Here is a 20,245-nt window from a genome sequence, read left to right as displayed (position 1 = left end):
CAGACTGGGCATCCCAGTGGTTTTCGGGACACTGTTTACCATGGGGGACAAAATGCCTGCCTACCTACCTGGCAAAGACCCCTGGCTGAGGCAGGCGACACATGATCGGTGGTCCCCGCACAGCTTTCCCAGGCGCTGGAGCATGTGGGTCTCCAAACAGTCTGCTGGATCTCTTAGACTCAGCTGGGGAGGAGATCCCTTACAGCATGTCCCAAGCATCTCCAGTCACTTTCAGATTTAAGTTTTCATCTTGCTGTCACCACAGCAAAGGGTGGCTTCTGGGTGTATTGCTTTTAATTCTAGTTTTCTTCCTGTGCAGGAAAAACACTTTGCTGTGCACTTCATGTAATTTTTTAGGATTTTATGTGCCAGGGGACAGACAAGTCAGTCAAATGTCACACAGGAAAAATTATGCTTGTTTTCTTCTTCCTTGTCTCCTGTTTGAGAATTGGGTGTCACTTGGTGAATATGTTTTAGATGAAAACCCATGTGTCTTGGGGCTCAGTGCTGAGCACCTGAGGAGGAAGACTGGATTGCTGTTATTGGGAATTTCTTTCTGTTGCGTATGAGGGTTGTGTTTACCATTGTAAGGTAGCTGTGCTAGTCATACTGAATTTATTAGCTGATTAGCATTAGAGAAACAAGTGCATATTAAAATTATTCTGTTTTTTTAAATTGCTAATGAATGCAACTATACTTTGAGGGAGTTACAAATGCCTTCTCTGCACCTCTGCAAAACACCTTTGTTCACCACAGAACTCCTTCATTTTGTGTGTGTCTTTGTTTCCTACAATGTAGCTGAAACTTTTTTTTGTTGGAGAGTTTGTAAGAAAATTTCTTAATGGCGGCTTTTGTTTTCCTGATGCAGGCAGTGCCGCCTGAGGAGCTCAGCTCACCCAGTCGATGTGAAGGCAAGGCAAACCAAGGTACAGCAGATGAAGGGGAGGCAGCGAGGTCAGCTGGTGGAGACAGCAGCGTTGCTTTGAGCTACCCCAACCTCCACCTCCATGCCTACAGCATCGAGAGCATGACAACATTTCCGAATAGCTGTGGAAATGGCACCACCGTTACTTGTATAGTTATGGATAATAAAGAGCCCCAAAACCAGATGACCTGTGCTAGTCATAATGGGGGACACAGCACCAGCAACAGTCTTGAGGAGGAAGTTCAAGAGGATAAGCTCAGCCCTTCCAAAATCATGCGCTTTTTCACTACCCCTCGGAAACGGGCTAATTCCAGCTCTGACAGGCCTCGTTCTCTGGTTTTGATGGGCAACTCATCCACGTGGAATGCCTTTTCTTCTATCAGAAAGATGGGATCTTTCAAGAAGTTAAAATCTTCAATTCAACAAGGAATTCAAACAAGGGACTGCTCAGACATCTTAAATGAGAACAGCATAGGCAAACATGGTTCAAATGGAGCAGTGGTGCGAGTTCAGACTAACAGGTATTCCTATTCGGGATCTCTGCATGATTTCCAGAATACAGTGGATGGTTTGGCTTCTGACTGCTCTGATGTGGAGGAGAGTGACGAGTCCTTCCTGAGGAACACTCATCGCTCACGCAGCATCAGGCGGGCTTACGGTGCTGGCCGCATAAACTTGCTAGATACAGATAAAGTTCAGAGTCGCCACAACTGTGTTAGGCCAACATCACCTGTCATCCCAGAGCCAAAGATTTGTGAGATTTTGGTGAAAGACTCTGAAAACAACAGGATCATATATTGGAGAAGCAGAAGTTCAGATAATTTGAACTTTCTGAAGAAAAACTCGTTCAAACGGAAGTCCACCTCAAACCTTGCTGATCTGAAGGTTGCAAATGAAAAACAGGTGCCTGCAAGGACTGTGAGTGTTGCTTCTGCTGACTCTGACAAAAGTGGTGGAAACCCTGAGAGGAGATCCAAGCGATGGAAGAGCCCTATCAGAGCGAAGGATTTTGACCGAGTTTTGAAACTTGTCAGTAATGTTACAGATGTTGCAAGGAAGAAGGATGGCCCCAAGAACATGGCTCCTTCTCCCAGTGAGCTGTCCCAGAGAACAAGGTCAAACAGCAGGCTGCACGATGACTACTCCCGCAGGGTTTCCAGCAGCACAGATCATGACAGGAAGAGATGTGCCTCCTCGATATCCAGTCCAGACTCTTCCTTGCCGGGAACACCTTGCCTGCAAAGCCCTGTGATTGCTCAGGATAAAGAGGCTGAAATTAATTTAGTTGTCACTGAAGATAGAAGCCTCAGGATGTCATCAGGTATCCCAGACTCTGATAGCTTTTCACCTACTCTGAATGACATTAGTCCATTTCCCAATGAAGTCTTCTATTCAGACTCAGATGAGCCGAAAGCTACCCATCAGTATATGGATGAAGCTGAAAACCTTCACGTTCCAGTCAGGCCAACTACTCCAAAGCCTCAAAGTCCAACTGCAGGGGGAAAGGTCAAGTGCAGTGTCAATTTCCAGTGTCCAAACCATCACAGCACATTGTCTCTGAGTTCATCGGAGAGCGAGGACAGAGTTGAGGTATCGGGACTGAAGCTGGGCAGGAATCCTGTTTGCTTCCAGGACTCAGTGCAAACTGTGTACTATGATGATGGAAATGAAGACAGTGGCATAAGCAGCCACTCTCAGCTGAGCCTCAATTTAGCATCTGGTACTGAAGAGAAAAAAGAAGAGGTAAGAAAGAAAGCAAAATCCTTCAGAAGCGATGTATATTTCCTATTGGGTTTTGTCTTTATTGATGCAAAACAATGCAAAGTAATGGCTGCTGCAGCTTGTTATTGCTAAAATATGCTGACAGCAATTATTTCCTTTAATTATTCTCTTTGGATGCTAATGTACAATTATTTTTTCTTTGCACATTAATATCAAAGGAAGTTTTGGTAGCAAAGCTATTCATGTATGTTTCCAAGGGCAGCTCATTTCACCCTGAAGATACACCACTTTGTCACGTGGCCTTGTCAGATTTTACCAGCCTGAGCAGGGTCTGGCTGTGTTTCCTGCACAGCTGAAAGGTCTTTTTTAAAGAGTCAGTGTATTCTGAAGTAGTGTTGACTTACTGAAAAACCCTTTGCCTGTGGAAACCTTGCAGAACATGGTAATATTTGTAGAGCAGTGTGGCGTGAAAGACACAGTACAGAAGTTTAAGCATTCAGTTGAATCCAATGGTTTCCCTCTGCAATGATGACCATACTGAGGGTTGCTTTTGCTTGCCAACTGCAGATAGCAGTATTTTAGATGCTGAGTTGAGTGTGTTGCTACTGTTGTCTTGGTGAAGACTCTGTTCTTTCCACTGCACTTAATGAGTGATTTCATACTCTCAGTGAATGGGTAGATAGATATATTGCAGCACCTCTGAGGTAAATTCACATATGGTGTGAGTTGGCACCAGAGAAGTTGCAATGATTTGGCAGCCTTGGTGAAGAGCTGTCAGACATACCCTGTACCTGTCTGAAGCAGTGAGGCTTAGCTCAGCCTCAACTCACTGGGGCAAAAATCCATCTGGATCTCTGTAAATAAGCAGGTCATTCACAAAATAAAGCTGATATATCTTTTAAGCCACCTCAGTTTGACTAAAGTGACTTAGACCTTAGGTATGAGATGTGCAGCTGAAGCATCGTCTTGCCTAAGCTTCAGCCTTTCATGCTGTGAAATTTTAAAATGTCTGTGAAGCTGTCCTACTTTTAAGAGCTTGGCACAGTTTTTGCAAACTAACTGTAAATGTTTACAGAGCTTATCAGTATTGTCCTTGTGCTGGAGAAAAGCGATTTTGTTTACTGTTGTGTTTGCAGCAATGGTAAGATTGAAAAAATGAATTTTGTGTGTATAAATGTCTGCGCTCAGAGGTTATTCCTCTTCTGGAGCCCTAGAACTGCTCCAAGCATCCATATTTTCCAAAACTCTCACTTACAAGCAAGGAGAAGCTTTCACACTGCCAGAAGAGGCAAAAGCTGTAGTGTGGATGGATGCCAGTTGTATTTCTCAGGAATAGAATGGGAGGTGGAATTAATGCTACTCATCTACCATCTAGTGGTGAGCTGCCATCATGACCCTGAAGAAATTATTCGGGTCCTTCCCCTTGGCTCTCAACAGACCAGTACAGTTTTTGCATGAATGTGTGTACATTGGGTGGATAAAAGTTACTGCAGTTTTTTGTTTTAACACCACATTCTGTTATTATCTAACATGCAATTTAAGCTTTCTCTTTATACTATAACATATTTCAGGGTAATTGAGAGTGTCTTTTAGTGCTTACTTCAGTTGTCTAAGTAGAGAGTCTGCACTGGTGGCAGATCTGGATTTGTGTAGTGGGCAGGCAGACAATACAGGATGGATCCTGGCAAAAGATGGAGGAAGTGGTGGCCAGAAAACAGGCCCCTTGGCTGTAAGCCCTCACTCTGCTGTGCCACTGCCTGGAGCCCCTGTGCTTTGTAAAAACAGCTGTGGCCACTCACATGGCATAGCTGCATCTAGACAGACCTCTCTTCTAATGGAAAAAAACAAAGTTTTTGGAGTTGGTAGCAGTGGGTTGGGAGCATGAGGTGTGCAGGACGGGATCTGCTTTTATCTTACTATGCAAGGAATATAAAGTCAGTTGTTTCTCTTTTCCATGCCTGCTTCTCATCTCATACACAATCCTAAAGCTGTGGCACTCAGAGTGACTGCAAAACAGGTAGAGTGGTGTGGTTTCTTCCTACCAGTTCTTTGGAGGATTTAATTTCCTGCTTTACAGCATGCTTCGCTCAGCATGGAGCTAGCTTGGCACCAAATATACTTATGCCAGGTTATTTTTTAATTGGAGTTTATTCAGCCTGTAGGCACTTCTATGAATGCCACAGTCACACAATGAGGTCACTGGGGTTTGAACTTTTAACTACAATTCATTTTTACCTTACACCTCTGCGTTACAGAACTGTACCTGCCCAGCAAGTTATTCTGTGATGGCTGAGTTCTTAGTTCACTCTCAACAATCACTTGAGATGTAGTGTGGAGCCATGGACATAACGTATTTTCAAAGTTTTGCCTGAACCTCAAATACGCTGTGTAGATGGACAACTCTGCACTGATCCATGTTTCATGGATCTGCCTTTCTGTACAGATGTCATGTATAAGCCAGTATGTATTCCAGTACAGCCGCTAAAGCTTGAAGACATATTTCAGTACAAAACTTAGAAGGTCCTAACCAGTCAGGCTCCAATAGGTTCTCTTTTCAGGACTGGCTGTCATAGCTAGAAGCAAGTGTAGTTTATTCCCTTACTCACTCATCTAGTAGATTAGTCAGCAAATGAAATCTGTGGAATTTGGACCATCTCAATATTTTCCCAAATATGCAAATTTAATATTTCTGCCTTGTGTTTCCCCACCACTGTAGAGCTGATTTTGCAGTATTCATGCAAGGACATCTATTCATTCATAAGAATTTATGTTTTGGGGCTTTTTTTTTTTTTATCTTGTGTGATTGAGTCTTGAGATCCTGTCAGTTTTGTTACTTTGTTTGTGTCAGCAAAAGGCAAGATTTGGACTGGAGCAGGGAAGATTTTTTGGTTTTTGGTCCTGACAGAGGTTGCTTCCCAGGAAAAGTTAATTAAGTGCAGCCTGGATCCGTGCCTCAGCACTTCTGAAGCTACAGAGGTGTGAGTCACCAAAGCTCACCTGTGACATCCCATGCTTTCCCACTGTCTGCTTATTGCTACTGTCATTTATATTCAATACGTTACTTTTAAATAGCATAAAGAGATTATTAAGTGCAAACTTGTACTTGTTTGGAGTGTTTCACATAGTCTTTGTTTTCATGAAGAAAGAGGCCCATGTCACTGAAATAAAACAAACTTAGTCAGTTTCAGACTGGCTTGTGTCAGCCACTAAGGCTGCCTGAACAAAACACTGTTCTGAATTTGTTACAAAAAAGTAAAAATCAAACTCTTAGGCCATCTGGTATTTAGGTTGCTTTGCTGGCATTTGGCTTCACAGTACACCAGACTTTTTATTACTTGAGTACCTTATCTGCATGACCATAAGTGAATGATAAATTACAGTGAAGAGGTAACTCTGCTGTAATTATGGTTGAGTCACAGTTTATTTGCAGACAGTATTTTAAATGTTCTAAGACCTGTATGTCGACTCATTTATGTTCATGCCATACAAAAGTCGCTGGTCCCAGCTAGTCCAAAACATAAAGTCCCTAGTGCTCAGCTGTTGGCAGAGTTTAGCTGGTTTGTCCTGGACAGGTCTTTGGGCTCTGAATACCGAGCACACAGGGCTTAACTGAGAGGACAGCTTATAAAAATGAAGAGGAAGAAGAGCTTTACGGGTGGGATACCGAGGACTCAGATATGTCATCACTGTTTGTCCTCACTATTCCTAGCTTCCACAGTGAAGGACCAAAGTGTTGTAGCTGGATGTGGTCATGTTCAGTGCCCACAAGAAGCAAGCTTGCAGCCAGGATCTGAGGGTGATCATCTGTAGTACCTGCCTCAAGTTCCTGAGTTCTGTGGGGCTGGGCATGAGCACACCTGCTGGGAGCTAGCTGCTTTCAGCTCTCTGAACTCTTCCCTTTGGATTTATTCACCTCTGGTTCATCCATGTGCAGTTTAGAGTGTAGCTTAATCAACCTAACGTGTATAACTGTAAATGTGATAAACTGTGAAGGATAATTAGATTAGTGGGGGGAATTTCTTAAACTGGTTTTACTCCTAAGGGGCTTGTAATTTGGAGTGAGGGCTCACCATTCTAAAGGCTCTCTGGTCTTGCTGACTACAGAGCAGCAGAACCCTGTCACAGGCTCTCGACAGCGCCTTACAGAAAACTGAGGTTTCAGTTAGACCAGACAACCCTGGATTTACACACAACTCTGAGCTGCTCTGCACAAGTTGGGATGCATTCACACAATCTCCCCACAGTCACTCAGTGAATTTCAGATGCATTTGCCTAGAGCTAGACTAGAAACCACTTGTGCATTGCTACAAATCTAAATTGCAGAATCCATTACTGCAGTAATGCAGCAGGGAGCCCTCAAATGACAGGAATATCTTTCTATCCAAGCAAAACCTCTTTCACCTCTCAGCAACAGAGCTGTCGTCCATTTGGTGCAGCCCATAATAATTTGTTGCTGTATCTGTTACTAGAAAGAAGAAAAACAAAGCAGTCATGACAGTAATCTGAATTCTGGATCAAGTTGAATTTTAGACCAAGTAACTCTGCAGTTCTTAATTAAATTGGCCATTCCAGGAAACTGTAGGATAATATAGGAGTTTTTGTCATCCCAGCAGAAATGTATTGGATGGTGACAGGGAGAGCTCAGATGGACTTCACTGCAGTTACCCTGGGTTAAGGTGCACCCTTTCCTTATTGCATTTGTGCACCTCTACCTTTCTAGAGCATTTCATATTTGACTCAGGTGTAGCTGTCCAGTGGCACCTCAGTAATACACAGGTGTTGCTCACCCTGGGATCAGGAGTAATAGTACCCCAGAAAATGGAACAGCACCTCTGGCCATATGATTTGGTTTCTTATATCAAGTGCAGGGTTGAGTTGTTGGCACTGAAAGTCCATCTCCATGCTAGGTGGTTGAGATATCCGAAGTGAGCAGAGGCAGCTGCAGAGTTCCTCCTGAGACACCTGCATTTTCCATTTCTGGCATCTGGAGGCTGCTGTGTTGCTTGTGGTGCCAGGATGCTGTGGCAGGCTGGGAGACCAGCCAAGTGCTGGGGGGAAGCGAGCACAGCCGCCTTCCCCCCACCCCACGCCCTCGGGAGTGATAGTTGGCACAGGTAGAGTTGCCCAAGGCAGCTCCACCCCTCCTAGGCTGGGGTTTGTGACTGCTGCTGGGACTTCCCGAGGGCATGGCTTGAGCTCGGGCAGGACGATGGGGCTTTGCTCTGGAAGGGTGGAGAGAGAGTGAGGAACCAGGGACCTCGTTTTGGAGAGACTCTGAAGAGAGGCAGAGGCTTATAGCTTTTTATGTTTTGCTTTGTTAGCATAAAGTTCCACTTCCGACCTGTGGTTATCATCTGGCTTTTGAGATTTGCCAGTGGGTATTACGAAGATTGCCTGAAAGAAGAAATAAAGTTTCTCATTTTGCCAAATAAGGGGAACGTTTTTTTAGACCTGTTACTTGTTCTGGGGTGTTCTGAGTCAATTCCAAAAATACTTGGGGATTTATTTAGGATTTATTAATATCTATACATCTAAAAGAAGCAGAGAATGTGAATACCCTTTTACTATATATTACATGCTTGCTGTTCCAGTTCAGCTACTGAAAGAAAGAAGGGTCTGTATAGAAGCATCATCCTGCCATCCCCAAGTATGAAGTCGCCAGAAAACAAGAGGAAACAGGTTTCTGGTTTTAGCACATTTGCATTTTTATATGAGTGATAAGATTATTTCTGCAAAGGAAATACATTTCCCTGCAAACTCCTCCCATCTGCCATTCGGAAATATGTTAGCTGATTTGGTTTTGGAAATGAATTAGAGGAGAGGATGAAGGAAATCCTCGAGGCTGAGGAACAGATTTGAGAATCACGAGATCTGCTTGTCATTTCCAGTCCTGCCCTATGCTTCTGCATGACTTAACTGCTTTCTATCTGTTCCTTATCAGTGAAACATGGATATTGCCAAGGTGAACTCTCTAATCTCGGTGAGGCATATTGCTGAGAGGGAAAGCTTTATGCTTTATAATTGATTGTGATAAGCAGGCTTTAAAGGATCAGGTTAAATGAAGCAAACCTGCATTAAAAGGCCTTAGAAAATAGGTGGCTGAATTTTCTTTGTATCTATATAGCCTGATCTCTTAGTGTGGTTTCATAGGTGTATTTGTTAGTTAGAACGCCACAATTGCTTTGGTGTCCACAGATCCCAAGAGGAGAATTATAGAAATGTTTTCTCCCAATTTTTAAGACTTCTAAAGTGAGTGTTTTACCACAGCAGTTTGTGTTGCTAATGGGGGTTGCTTTTGCACGGTAATATAATTTTTCTTTACTAAAATGCGTCGTATTTCCTGCATCTGTTCTGTGAGCTTATACTGGTGTAGTGCAATGGTATTCCCTAAGGGAATCCCCCTCAGAAGCAGTACTTGGCAAATTTTTAAACTGTTGCTCCACACAATTTTGTGGGGTTTTTTTTTTGGTGGGGGGGGGGAGGGGAAAAGAAAAGGCAGGTTATCCTCCAAGCAGCTAAAACTTAGGTTAAATGTTGGTCATGGTTGTATTACTTGGATTGATTCTGCTTAGCTTGTCTATATAGGTGTAATTTAAGCAGGGTTTTTTTGCAGTTGTTTAATGGATTGTATTTTGCTGTCTTGCAGACCACTGGTCGAATTGCCCTTGGTATTCTAGGGATAGATAATCAATGAATTTATGTGGGGTCTTCTCAAAGGCTAATTAAAAAGAAAATATGTTAGTGGCAGAGGAATGTAAAGAAAAATAATATAGTGCAATTTGCATTTAATTAGAAAGGAATAGATGGAAATTTTCTTGAATTGGACTGGTTTAATAATTATGGTGCGTTTGTGATTGCAGTTACTGAAAGTGTGCTTTCTTCTACTGTAAAAGCAGTCATTTCCATGGTAGCTATTGCTGTGGTATCACTGAAATTGTCACTGTTGGATCAATAGGGGATCACTGGGCTCTCTTAACACTTCAGAATCTTTTTATAAAATCTAGAAAGAAAGCAATAAATAAAACTTCTCTGGGAAGCTTTATTTATCCAGACTTCCATAATCTTTGTGTCTGTCACAACAGTTTGCAAAAAAAAAAAAAAAAAATTGATCATGTCCCTGAGACATACAACAAGCTTTTGACCTCATTTGATATTGATGATAAATGAACTTCAACTAATGCTCTCCCAACTGCTATTTATCAACAAGAAAAAGTGCAGTGGTTACCTTTTATCATGTACCTGGGTAGTGACATGTCCACACTTTTACTCTGTTAGGTCAAGGTGGTAAAGTAATCTATAGCTACTAGGTTACAAACCCTTAGCCCTTTTTATGTTTGGTGGCTTGTATAAACTGAAAAGCCAATTCTAATAGTACTGCTGAGTTCCTAAGATTTGGCAGTTACTGTCTTATACAGAAATAATAACTATTTAATAGTCACCAATAATAGTATGTTATATAGCTGTCATTATTAGTGTAAGAAGTTCATACATTTTTATATAGACCCCTAAACATATGCAGAAATGTGTATTCTTGATAAAAATATAAAGATACCTACATGACCAAGCACAAGTATTGTGAGAGTTCCAAGCCTTGTTTTTTGCAGAAGAGCATGACTAATTGTCCATCAAAACTTTTCACTGAGAATATGTTGTAATTGTGTTCTGAAACTCCTCAGTCTACTCAGATTTTCCTCATAACTGATTCTCAGTGAGAATCATCATCTGTTTAATTTGTCACAACTTTTAATAAATTGCATTTGGAAATTAGTATGCATTTTTGTAAAGACATTATTGGATTTTGACTATCTGTTTTCTCTGTGTTAGAAAAAGGCAGCAATAGTTAGCAAAATTTCACCCAGGCAGCTCCAGCATACAGAGATAACAGAATGAGAAGTGTTGCAACTTCTTGTAGCTAAGGAAAACAAACAAACCCCCACCTCCCCCCTAAAAAAAAAAACAAAAAACAAAACCAAAAAAAAGTCAAAAACGCAGAAGTGGAGTCAGGATGCTCTTTTCCCTGGAGAAGGGGAAGGCTGGGGGTTCTTTGTCCAAGAGGCACCTACTTGTGACTTCATAGCAGATTACCAGGCAGTGAAAACCTTTCAGGAGAGAAGTGTCCCCTTATACCTTCGTACTTGTCTGTACGTGCATGTTATGAAACATTATTGCCTTTGGAACATAAATATAACATTTTAAATATCCAAGTAGGTAATAGTAGGGGTTGAAATGCAGATTAGTGGTCAGGGAGCCTCAGCAACGTGCACAGTCATCAAGACCTTTATAAAGTGGGGGTTTTAATTAGGGAGTTTACTGGCTAAACACGTTGACAAAAAAGAAAAAAAAAAAAGGGCTTGTTTTTCCTTTACTATCATGGTCAGCCCTCAAAAGTGTCCTAGCAGCATAAAGCTGAACCAGCATGTTCTCTTGGGTTAGACTTCTGGTTTGGGCTTTCTCTGCAGCAGAGAATGGGGTCAGGTATAGAGGATGAAAGGTTATTCATGGTTGGTGTAACTGCACCAGCAAAAGTCCTGTCATGCACTTTCTTTGCCATATCACTGATAAAAGTTGCATCCACATAAGCAACACTTTATCAGTACTGTACAAATCAGATCTTGTGCTCCTTGGGCAGCACTTCCTCAGAAATCAGTTCTGAGTGCTGAATTTATCGAAGGTACATGGTGGTCTGAGTAATAGCTGGAGAATTGGGCTCTAAAGACTAAGCTAAGATTTCGGTGATTAAACACCCGATGCTGATGTTGCTTACCTTGGTTATTAATGAGTACAGAGAATGCCAATAGCAGTCATGTGCCATTGAAAGGAACAGGGCTGGACCAGAGCCGAGCTGAGTGAGATCATGATCAAGTCCTTGAAGTTGCTGTGGATTGGGTAATCAGTCTGGGCCCAGGCAAGGGAGGGGTTTGGTCTGGCTGGGCACAGACTCTATGGTGCAGTTGTTTACCTGGGAAGGCTCCCACTGCAGCCTCTTGGGTGTGGTCAGGGGGTCCTGGGGAGCACAGCATTAACACCTGAACATGGCACCTGGAGTTGAGCCCAACTAAAAATAGCTGTCAGGTGAAGTGAAGGGCAGCACACATCTGGAAAATACCTCATGGTGAAGCTGCACATTTCTGGGGCAGGAGGTGGGGAGCAAGCAGGATTGTCCACAGCACTGGTGAGCGTGGTTGTAGCTCCATCTAAACCTACATGCAATCCAGCTTGACACCTGGTTCCTGCCTGTAGTGCTGCCTGGCTGGTCACTCAGTAGACTTGACTGATGCTCTTGTTTAGGGGCTTAACTTGATTCCTGGAACATAAAAGACCCAGCATTGCTGGAAATGTCCTGACAGGCTTCCCTTTGTCCCCAGGGGCTGCTTCTGGATGGCCCAGGCCTCCCATAGGTCCTGTGTCATACTTGTATAATGCATGGCACGTGGAGATAGATTCCTTTGGACAGTTGAAATGGCTCTGGGTGCTTATCTTCAGGCAATGAAATTTCATCCTAGATTTCTCCTTTCTATGATGACAGCTTTATTATCTAGTTAATGTACAGACAGCACCAATGCAGAATTGGAATTTAAATGAGGAAGTCTGCAGCTAAGAGTGACATATTGGAAGGGAACAATAGCTAATATAAGTGTAACCTGGATTGAAGTAAATGTTCATTTTAAATGGTTGCATTTGTAGATACACTGCTGTCAGGAATAAGGAAAGCAGTTGAAATACAATGGTTTAACTAATTTGCTGTTGTAGGAATTTAGTTATCCAGATTAAATTAATTCATTTGCTTCAGCACCAACAAGCAGAACTGTTTGTGTTTGCAGTCTCAGAAGAAACCTAAATGAGGATACAGCCTGAAAGGCAAGATTAATAATCTTGGTTGCTAGTATTGGTGATCCTGTGCTTGTTGCTAGACTAGCAGGTGTGAATTTCAGAAAATCCAATGCGGATTAATTTTAGGCCTTAACTTCTCAGAAATCTCAAAATGCTTTGAAATGCTTTTGACCAGCACTTAAAATGCATGACCCAGGGCATGAGATTTTGATTTTCATCCTCTATGAAGTGCCATATGTATCTCTACACATCTGTAGATGTTCCCAGTAATAATTGTACAACATCAACGTGCTTTCACTTACAAAAGGTTCATTAGGGGAAGGTAATTTGAGGTCAACAGTGGTGTGCCAATATAAAGCCAGTCACAGGTGAAATACAATGCTGTCCTCAGAATTTTTTCCTTGATGTCAAGAATCACACTTGTGCTTAAGTGACTGCAGTACTGGAGCCTATGAGTTGTGTACTAGATATTTTTATTCCTGCTAGTAAGTGGTCACTTGATCAGGTCCTGCTTGAGCAGGGTCCTTAGAGGAATGTGAGATTATCAATCTGGTTTCCCCTGGTTCTTGCAGTGACAGGATTATGTTTTCTCTTTTAGTATTATTCAGTGCAGTTCATAGATCTAAGACTAAAGCCCCACATCCTTTAGCATTGTTTGTGGTACAGCAGAGATTAATCTGGCTGTCATTTGGATCACTGCTGTAGGTGGAGTCCTGCAGAACGAAAGCAGTCCTCTGCAAATGTTATTGCTCAAGATAAGGGTGTAAGCAGCAGATTATGAGATGACGTGTGACATGTCCTTCCCTCAGTCTAAAAGTACAGGATCATGGTATGAACTTTGCCTGACTGGTTATGCAGAGAGTGTGCTCACATTTGTAGCTCTTATGGACAAGACTTTGTGAAATAAAGACAGCATAAAATGACTCTCATGAGCTCCTTTCTCAGTCACTGCATATGTGGAGACACTTTGCCTGTGTCTGATTCTGAGGTAAGAACCTTATTTAACCTGTGACTTTGCTGCTCAGACTTGGAGGGGCTGTGTTTAAGGGACAGCATTGCTGAAGCTGTGTTAATGCACCAGCCAGGCAGTGGCTCTCTGCTTTAATTGAATGCACTGATAAAGATCTTGAACACAAATCTGTAGAGAACCTGAAGTTCTTGCCCGAGTGACAGGAGTCATGCCATAGAAACCATTTTCTTTAAAAGTACTCTATTTAGAATAAATTTTGTGCTGTAAGTGAAATAATTGAATGCAGAGAAATATATGATGTTGGGGTTTTTTCTTAATTGCTGTAATAATGTTAAAATATTGACTGTTTAGTAACACTCCTTACTGAATGAAGTGCTTTCATACCATGGAATTAATCTTGAACTGTCTTTCAAACAAAAGGCAACGTCTGCCCACTGTATCATGTGACTTACAAGAGACTCATTGGATTTGTAGTGGCCTGGCTGAAAATCAAAGGTAGACAAACGGTGACAGAAGATAAATCCTCTGTCACAGACATCATGGTAAAAGGCTGCTTCTGGGCTGCATGTTTGCTTTGGTTATGCAATATCTGGAATGCCTTCATCTGGTCTGGAACGGATGAACAAAATATAGTTAGGGAGAAACAAAATTATGCTTTTCTTTTTTTGGAATACTTACGAGCTTTCACTCTTCTGTTTTTATAAAGGAGCTGGTGTTTTGGTGTTGGGGAAATCTGGGAGGAAACCTCTGAATGGGTTTTTTTTTTAGGAAACAGATTTAAGCAGTCCTTTTCTTAACTGGTTTGGGGAAATATTTTTTTTGAGAGAAGTGGAAAAAAAACCCTGTCTATTTAATAGGCAAAGTACTTTTCAGTACAAAAATGAACAACACTAAACAGAAAAACCTCTCACCCCTCCTAAGAAATGACAAATTCAGCAGAGTCCCTTCTGTGGGTTGCAGCCTGGCTCTTTCAGGCTGTTCTCAGTCCCTCCAGAGCTGGGAAATGTCACAGCCCAGGCCAGGCCTGGTGGGACACAGGTGTGAGCTCCCAGTGCTCTTCTGGGTTCTCAGTCCAGAGCAGGTTCAAACAATTCCAAGGAAAAGAAAAGAAAATTCACAGTCTGGGGAACTTTGCCTCAGCTAGCCAAAAAACTAACCAAGGGCAAAGGAGAGCCTCTCTCCTGCTTTCCACTGCAGACAGCACAGTCTGTGTGAAGGATGTGGAGGAGCAAGTGCAGTCTCTGATAACAAACTCTGCACCTCTTCTCTCCCCTTCACTGCTGGAACCAGCCTTAAAGCTGCAGAACTCAATATTCAATGCCAACAGAACAGACGACTGGGGATAGACTTGGAATGAAAGTGTTATAAAGTAACCCTAAGACAGCTGGGAAAAGCCACAAAACACCAAGAAATGAGAAATTTGAGGGGAAGTGAACATAAATTTTTGTGTGCAGATTTTATTTCTGAAAAATTGCAAGGGTTTTGCTAGAAAAAATTACAACAGTATTACTTTGAATGCATTGAAATGTTTAAAAATGTTCCCTCTACCAAGTATTTCAGCTGAGGTTATTTTATTTCCAAACTTGTGATACCACTGCAGTTGTGATACTTGAAGGTATTAACCTCTGTGAGCCAGATGTGCTGTTAAATAGGAACAACATGCTCATTTTCCAAGCTTCCTAACTAAACCCATCACTTTTTCCTGTGTTTGTGCTATAATATATCTCCGGTACAATCTGTATTACTTTAACCTCCCAGAGCATATGGGAAGTGAACTTCTCCCTTCCAAACTGGATGAGCTCGCTCACCTAATTCACTCCTGGTTGCAGAATCTCTAGATCTGACCAAGTGGGATTGTGGGAACAAGTGCTAGGAGGGAGTATGACTGCCCAGTCTGGTGTCAGCTTACAGTTACGTGGATCTGCAAGTGGTCAAACTGCAGCCTTGCTGTTCATTTTCCTCACTGAACAGAGGTGAAACAGAGAAACATCACAGAATGGGTTGGCTTGGAAGGGACCTTAAAGGTCATCCAGTTCCAGCCCACCAGCCATGGACAGGGACACCTCTCACTAGACCAGGTGGCCCAGACCCCCAGCCTGGCCTTGAACAGTACCAGGGTTGAAGCATCCACAGCTTCCCTGGGCAACCTGTTCTGGTGCCTCATCACCCTCATGGTCAAGGATGTCTTCATAATACGTAATCTAAACCTACCTTCTTTCAGGTTAAAATTGTTGCCCTTGTGCTGTTGCTGCAAGCTTTGGTAAAAGGTCCAAAACCACAGCTGAGTTATTTTTACTGGTGTCACCTGTCATATCCAGCTTGTGCATAGAAACAAGTCCTGTGAGCACAGAGCAATCTTTCCAAGATACTATTCCATGAATTTGGTGTTTGTGATAGGAACTGCGGGGGTAATAGGTGAGTTTTTAGTGTTATTAGTCTTGTTTGCCAAAGAGGTGCTGATTGTTCGCTGTTTACCTTAGTCAACACAAGCATCATGATGTCTCTGCTTCGCAAAGTTATCTCTTCCTGAATTGTCAATTGCATTTCTTGTATTTATAGTAACTCCTTCTGTTTTAGATGTGTTAGGTTGATCTGCCATATGACAAACTCACAAATGATTAACTGTCAGAAAATTCTGTGGCTTATTTGACTTGTTCACATTTAAAAAGGTTGTTTCTGATGATCACTGGAAGAAGTCCGCGTCCCAGGATGAAGAAAAGGCAGACTCACAAAAGGTCACACCCAGGAAATGGGGCTCTGGAAGAAGATCCCGGCCCAGACCTCTCTCAGACTACGGCCAAATGTCAGTCCGAAGTTTCTCTATACCAGAAGATTCAGTTGCAGTGGAATCTCAGAGGATAGACTGCACGGATGGAGAAAATCAGCCAGGAATGGCATCCATTGGATCTGTGATCCAAAGCAATACTGTAGGCTACCACAGAGGGCGGAAAAGGAGACCCATCTCTGTAATAGGTGGAGTCAATTTCTATGGAGATGCTCAAGTAGAAGAGAGAGAAAATCTGCTGACACAAGTAAGATAAACAGATGTGCTCTGCAAACTGCAAAAGACCTTTTCACTTCCTTATCTCTGTCTTCAGCCTAGAAAATAGAATGGATCCTTCCTTCTCTTCCTTCCCTTTTGTCAAGCTGACATCGTGTACTTAGAATACTGCTTTCCTGGTCACTAATTGCTTTGTCTTCTTGCTAAAAATGCAGCATGGAACAAACCTGATACTGACTTTGGGATCATCTTTTCTGTACTGTAAATTAATCTGACTTCTTTCTTGGCACGGTCATTATGTCCCATGTTGGTCTAAAAGGGTTTATTTGTGTGTAAGACAGATGTGTGTTTAGTCTCCTTATAGGGTGTTGGGCCTGAGGAACAGAGTAGTACAATCAAACACAATGACAACACATTATTTATTGATCATTTTGAATTATCCAAAAGCAGGTCTGTTCAAAAACTGTGGCATTAAAAGTAGTGTTCAAAATCTTGGTGTTGGCATGGCAGATACTTAAAACTACTGAAGCCATTACTTGAGAAAATTGGTAATAAATTGAGAAATTAATGAAATTAAGAATTTAAGAAAACTGGCAATATGAATACAGTGTCTGTCCATGTACTACTAAATTGATCCGATATAAAGAAGGTAGGAAACTTATAAGCAAGCAGTGTGTACTTGAGTAGTACCTATATTTGCCATCTCTGTTGGCTTAAGAGTGAGAAGTTTAAATATTCTGAAAGGTAGAAATTGCTCCCTTTTCCCTGGAGGTAGTGCTGAGTCCTCTGCACATTGTAGAGGAACTTCCTGTTGTGTTGGTGGTCATGGCCCCATGCACTTGCTTGCAGAGCTTTTTAAGACTGCACTCATCACGTATTTTCTACTTTCCAGGAAAGCTGGAGGACTTCTGCCTAAAGCAATTGTCAAGCTGATGAAACAACAGAAAAAATAATTAGTATTTGCTTCCTCAAAAAAATTTATTCTGGTGGTTATTAATGAAATTTGAGTCCTCTTAGTCTTTCTCAAGCCAGTTCATCTCCTGATGGGAAATTTAGTGAGAGTAAAGTGCTGAAGCAATGGCAGGATTTTCAGGTTCCTGTGAAAAATATTTTGTAACATGAACACTATTATTGTGTGTTACCTACTTTTTCTTTATAAGTCCCTGGTGAAAAAATGCATCTTGATGCAAAACCCCAGCTGAAGCCAGTGAACCTTTTACCCGGGCAAAGGCCTTTGTTTCAAATCCTATATAATTAAGATATTTTAAAATAATTTCTATCTCTTAACTTGGAAGGAAAAAAAGGAGGAAAATTATTGTTACAAATTCTAGGCCATCTTATTCAAAAATAACAGATGGATTTCAAGGGATAGTAAATACTGGCAAATTGTTCTCTTTTCAAATCTTGTTCGCATCAGTTTGATAGTGAAGGAACATGCATCAAGGCAGCTATTGGAGTTGACTCTTTCCATGCCCCAGTGCTGCCATGAGAGCTTGGCTGAGGTTGAATTAGCACATTACTTGATCACTGTGGTCAAGACTAAAACTATGGAGCATTCCTAAAAAGGGCACATTATTAAACCAAATTATGGCCTTCTCAGGTCTGCCCATGAGTAAAAACACATCCATGTCTGTCCAGGGAAAGGATTTGGACTGAAGCCTTATAAGAAAATTTTATGCCCAGAAATAAATAGCATTTTTTGCTTACTCAGCCAGTTATTTGCATATAGTAGTTGCCATCACTTCTATTGTCTATTTGATCCAACAAATCAGACTTTTTTTGATGAAGGATCCTGGTATACTGATAAGGCACTTAGGAAATTAGGTTTAAAGATGAGGTTGTGGATGAATTATATTCCTATACATTGTGGTTTTTGACAGTCATAATAAAAAGCAAACTTTTAGCTGGAATGTGAAAAAAGGCTCATCAAGCTGGAAGTATTTTATGTGGTGCTATCAAAGACTGCTCTTCACACTGGTGATTTATTTTCTTTAAAGCTTTGAAACCCCATGGGAATATTTGAAAAGTACAAAGCTAATTCCTTCTTCGCTGTATTTAGTTTTGGTATGACAGCTTAGGTGTGAGAAAACATTTTCAAACAATACTGTCATGGATTTTGTAACAGAGTGTCAGGAGATGGTTCATTAAAAATACATCCCTGGTGCTTCAGATTACTTGATAGAAGAGCAGTAACAACTGAACAATAAGAGAAGATCTAAAGATAAGTTTCTCTGAAGTTCATGTGCTGAAGCCTGGCTGTTTAACGTTGAATGCTTATGCAAGATCATTCAGCCTGGCTAATGTGGAGTTGTTCAGGGACGACATAAAATCAGACTCAATTTGCAAATAAAACAAGGGTAGGTTTTCCAATCATAATTTAACAAATGAATGATTTATCCAAAGAAAATAGCTTTGAGATAAAGTTGCAATAAACTTAGTATTGCCTCTTTCTTAGGAGACTCCTGGCAACTCAAAACAGAGCATCATCTAGACAATTATTATTGCCTTGTTTATTTTACTGTCAAGAAATACATTTAACTGACGAAAGCACAAATCCACTACCTCTGTGGAAAACCTGTTCCAGTGTTTTACCATCCTCATCCTAGAAAGCCTTTTCATTAATCTAAATTTACCTTCCTTCAGTTGAAAGCTATTCCCCCTTGTCCTATCACTACATGCTGTTGTAAAACATCCCTCTCCAGCTTCCTTGTAGGCCCCCTTGGGTACTGAAAGGTCACAGTGAGATCTCCCTGGAGCTTTCTCTTCTCCAGGCTGAACAACCCCACCTCTCTCAGCCCAGTCTTCATATGAGAGGTGCCCCAGCCTTCTGATTGTCTTCAGAAAAGAGTATTACAAGATTACAGAAAATTACAGAGCATGTCTGACCACAACAGAAGGCTAAGGAGTTTTTAATGTAACAAAGAACTGTAATGTAATAAAGCTTGTTCTGTGATGCTGGTGGACATGGTATGCAGTATTTAAGCAATGTCACTTCAACATAGGGGATTTTACTGCCCGTGTAATTACCTGGACTGTCTGGAGAAACCTTACTTCATAGCTGAGCTTTGCTCAGTTGGACTTGCCAGTGGCTTTACTAATACTGGATTTTCCTGTTTCCTTGGTAGCCTGTGACACGGCCACCCGTTCCAGCACACAAGGTGCCCCCGTACAAGGCTGTTTCAGCAAGGTTCCGGCCACTCACCTTCTCACAAAGTACCCCCATCGGCTTGGACCGGGTGGGACGGAGGCGGCAGATGAGAGCATCTAATGGTAAGATGAGTATTTTTACCTTTGTAGATCAGAAAGCAACTCCCCAGGCTAAGCAAGAATTAGAATATAGTATGGAGGACAAAGGGTGCAGACCAACTCAGTGACAAAGTCATACCCAGCTTAGTTGCTTTGTTTTGTGAGATTCTTGCCAGTAGCTGCTGTTCTCATGCAAAACTTTTTTTTTCACACCTTCTCTTTGACATTGCTATGGTTTATTGTTCTGTACTACTTACATGCCTGTATTCTCCACTTTCTTATTTATATATGTGCCTGAAGTCAATAGATTATGAAGGAAGTAAGTTCTAATATGCTTGTGTTCATACCTGAGCCCTAGCCATGCCACACATGTATTTTTAATTTTCTGTTTGCCATGAATTCAGCTTTATTTAGATAGGCAAGCCTTAGATAATTAGGTGCCTTGCTGGTGAATGTAGCCCAACCAGAACTCTGGTACATGAGGGACAGGTTCTTGGTAAATCTGCCTTTTTGGAAGCACTGTGCTTTAACAGGCTTGCTGATGTGTCCT

General features: G+C 41.7%; 1 protein-coding gene across 2 annotated transcripts in view; it reads left to right on the top strand.

The window, feature by feature from the left end:
* Positions 1–1,174: 1,174 nt before the first annotated feature.
* The window catches only part of SPATA13 (spermatogenesis associated 13), a 41,251-nt gene continuing 22,180 nt past the window's right edge, over positions 1,175–20,245 (top strand). The window contains exons 1-3 of one of the 2 annotated variants that reach the window (XM_062514670.1): positions 1,175–2,668; positions 16,118–16,480; positions 19,575–19,719. In XM_062514670.1, the coding sequence (XP_062370654.1) occupies positions 1,199–2,668; positions 16,118–16,480; positions 19,575–19,719 (1,978 nt within the window). In that variant the 5' untranslated portion in view covers positions 1,175–1,198. Of the gene's footprint in view, positions 2,669–16,117; positions 16,481–19,574; positions 19,720–20,245 lie in introns of those variants that run through there. The other variant, XM_062514673.1, reaches the window with a different exon arrangement.

Source organism: Cinclus cinclus, chromosome 2 (genome assembly GCF_963662255.1).
Source record: "Cinclus cinclus chromosome 2, bCinCin1.1, whole genome shotgun sequence".
Classification (NCBI taxonomy): domain Eukaryota; kingdom Metazoa; phylum Chordata; class Aves; order Passeriformes; family Cinclidae; genus Cinclus; species Cinclus cinclus.
The sequence above is the reverse complement of the archived record's forward strand: the minus strand, read 5'-3'. Positions and strand labels throughout refer to the sequence as shown.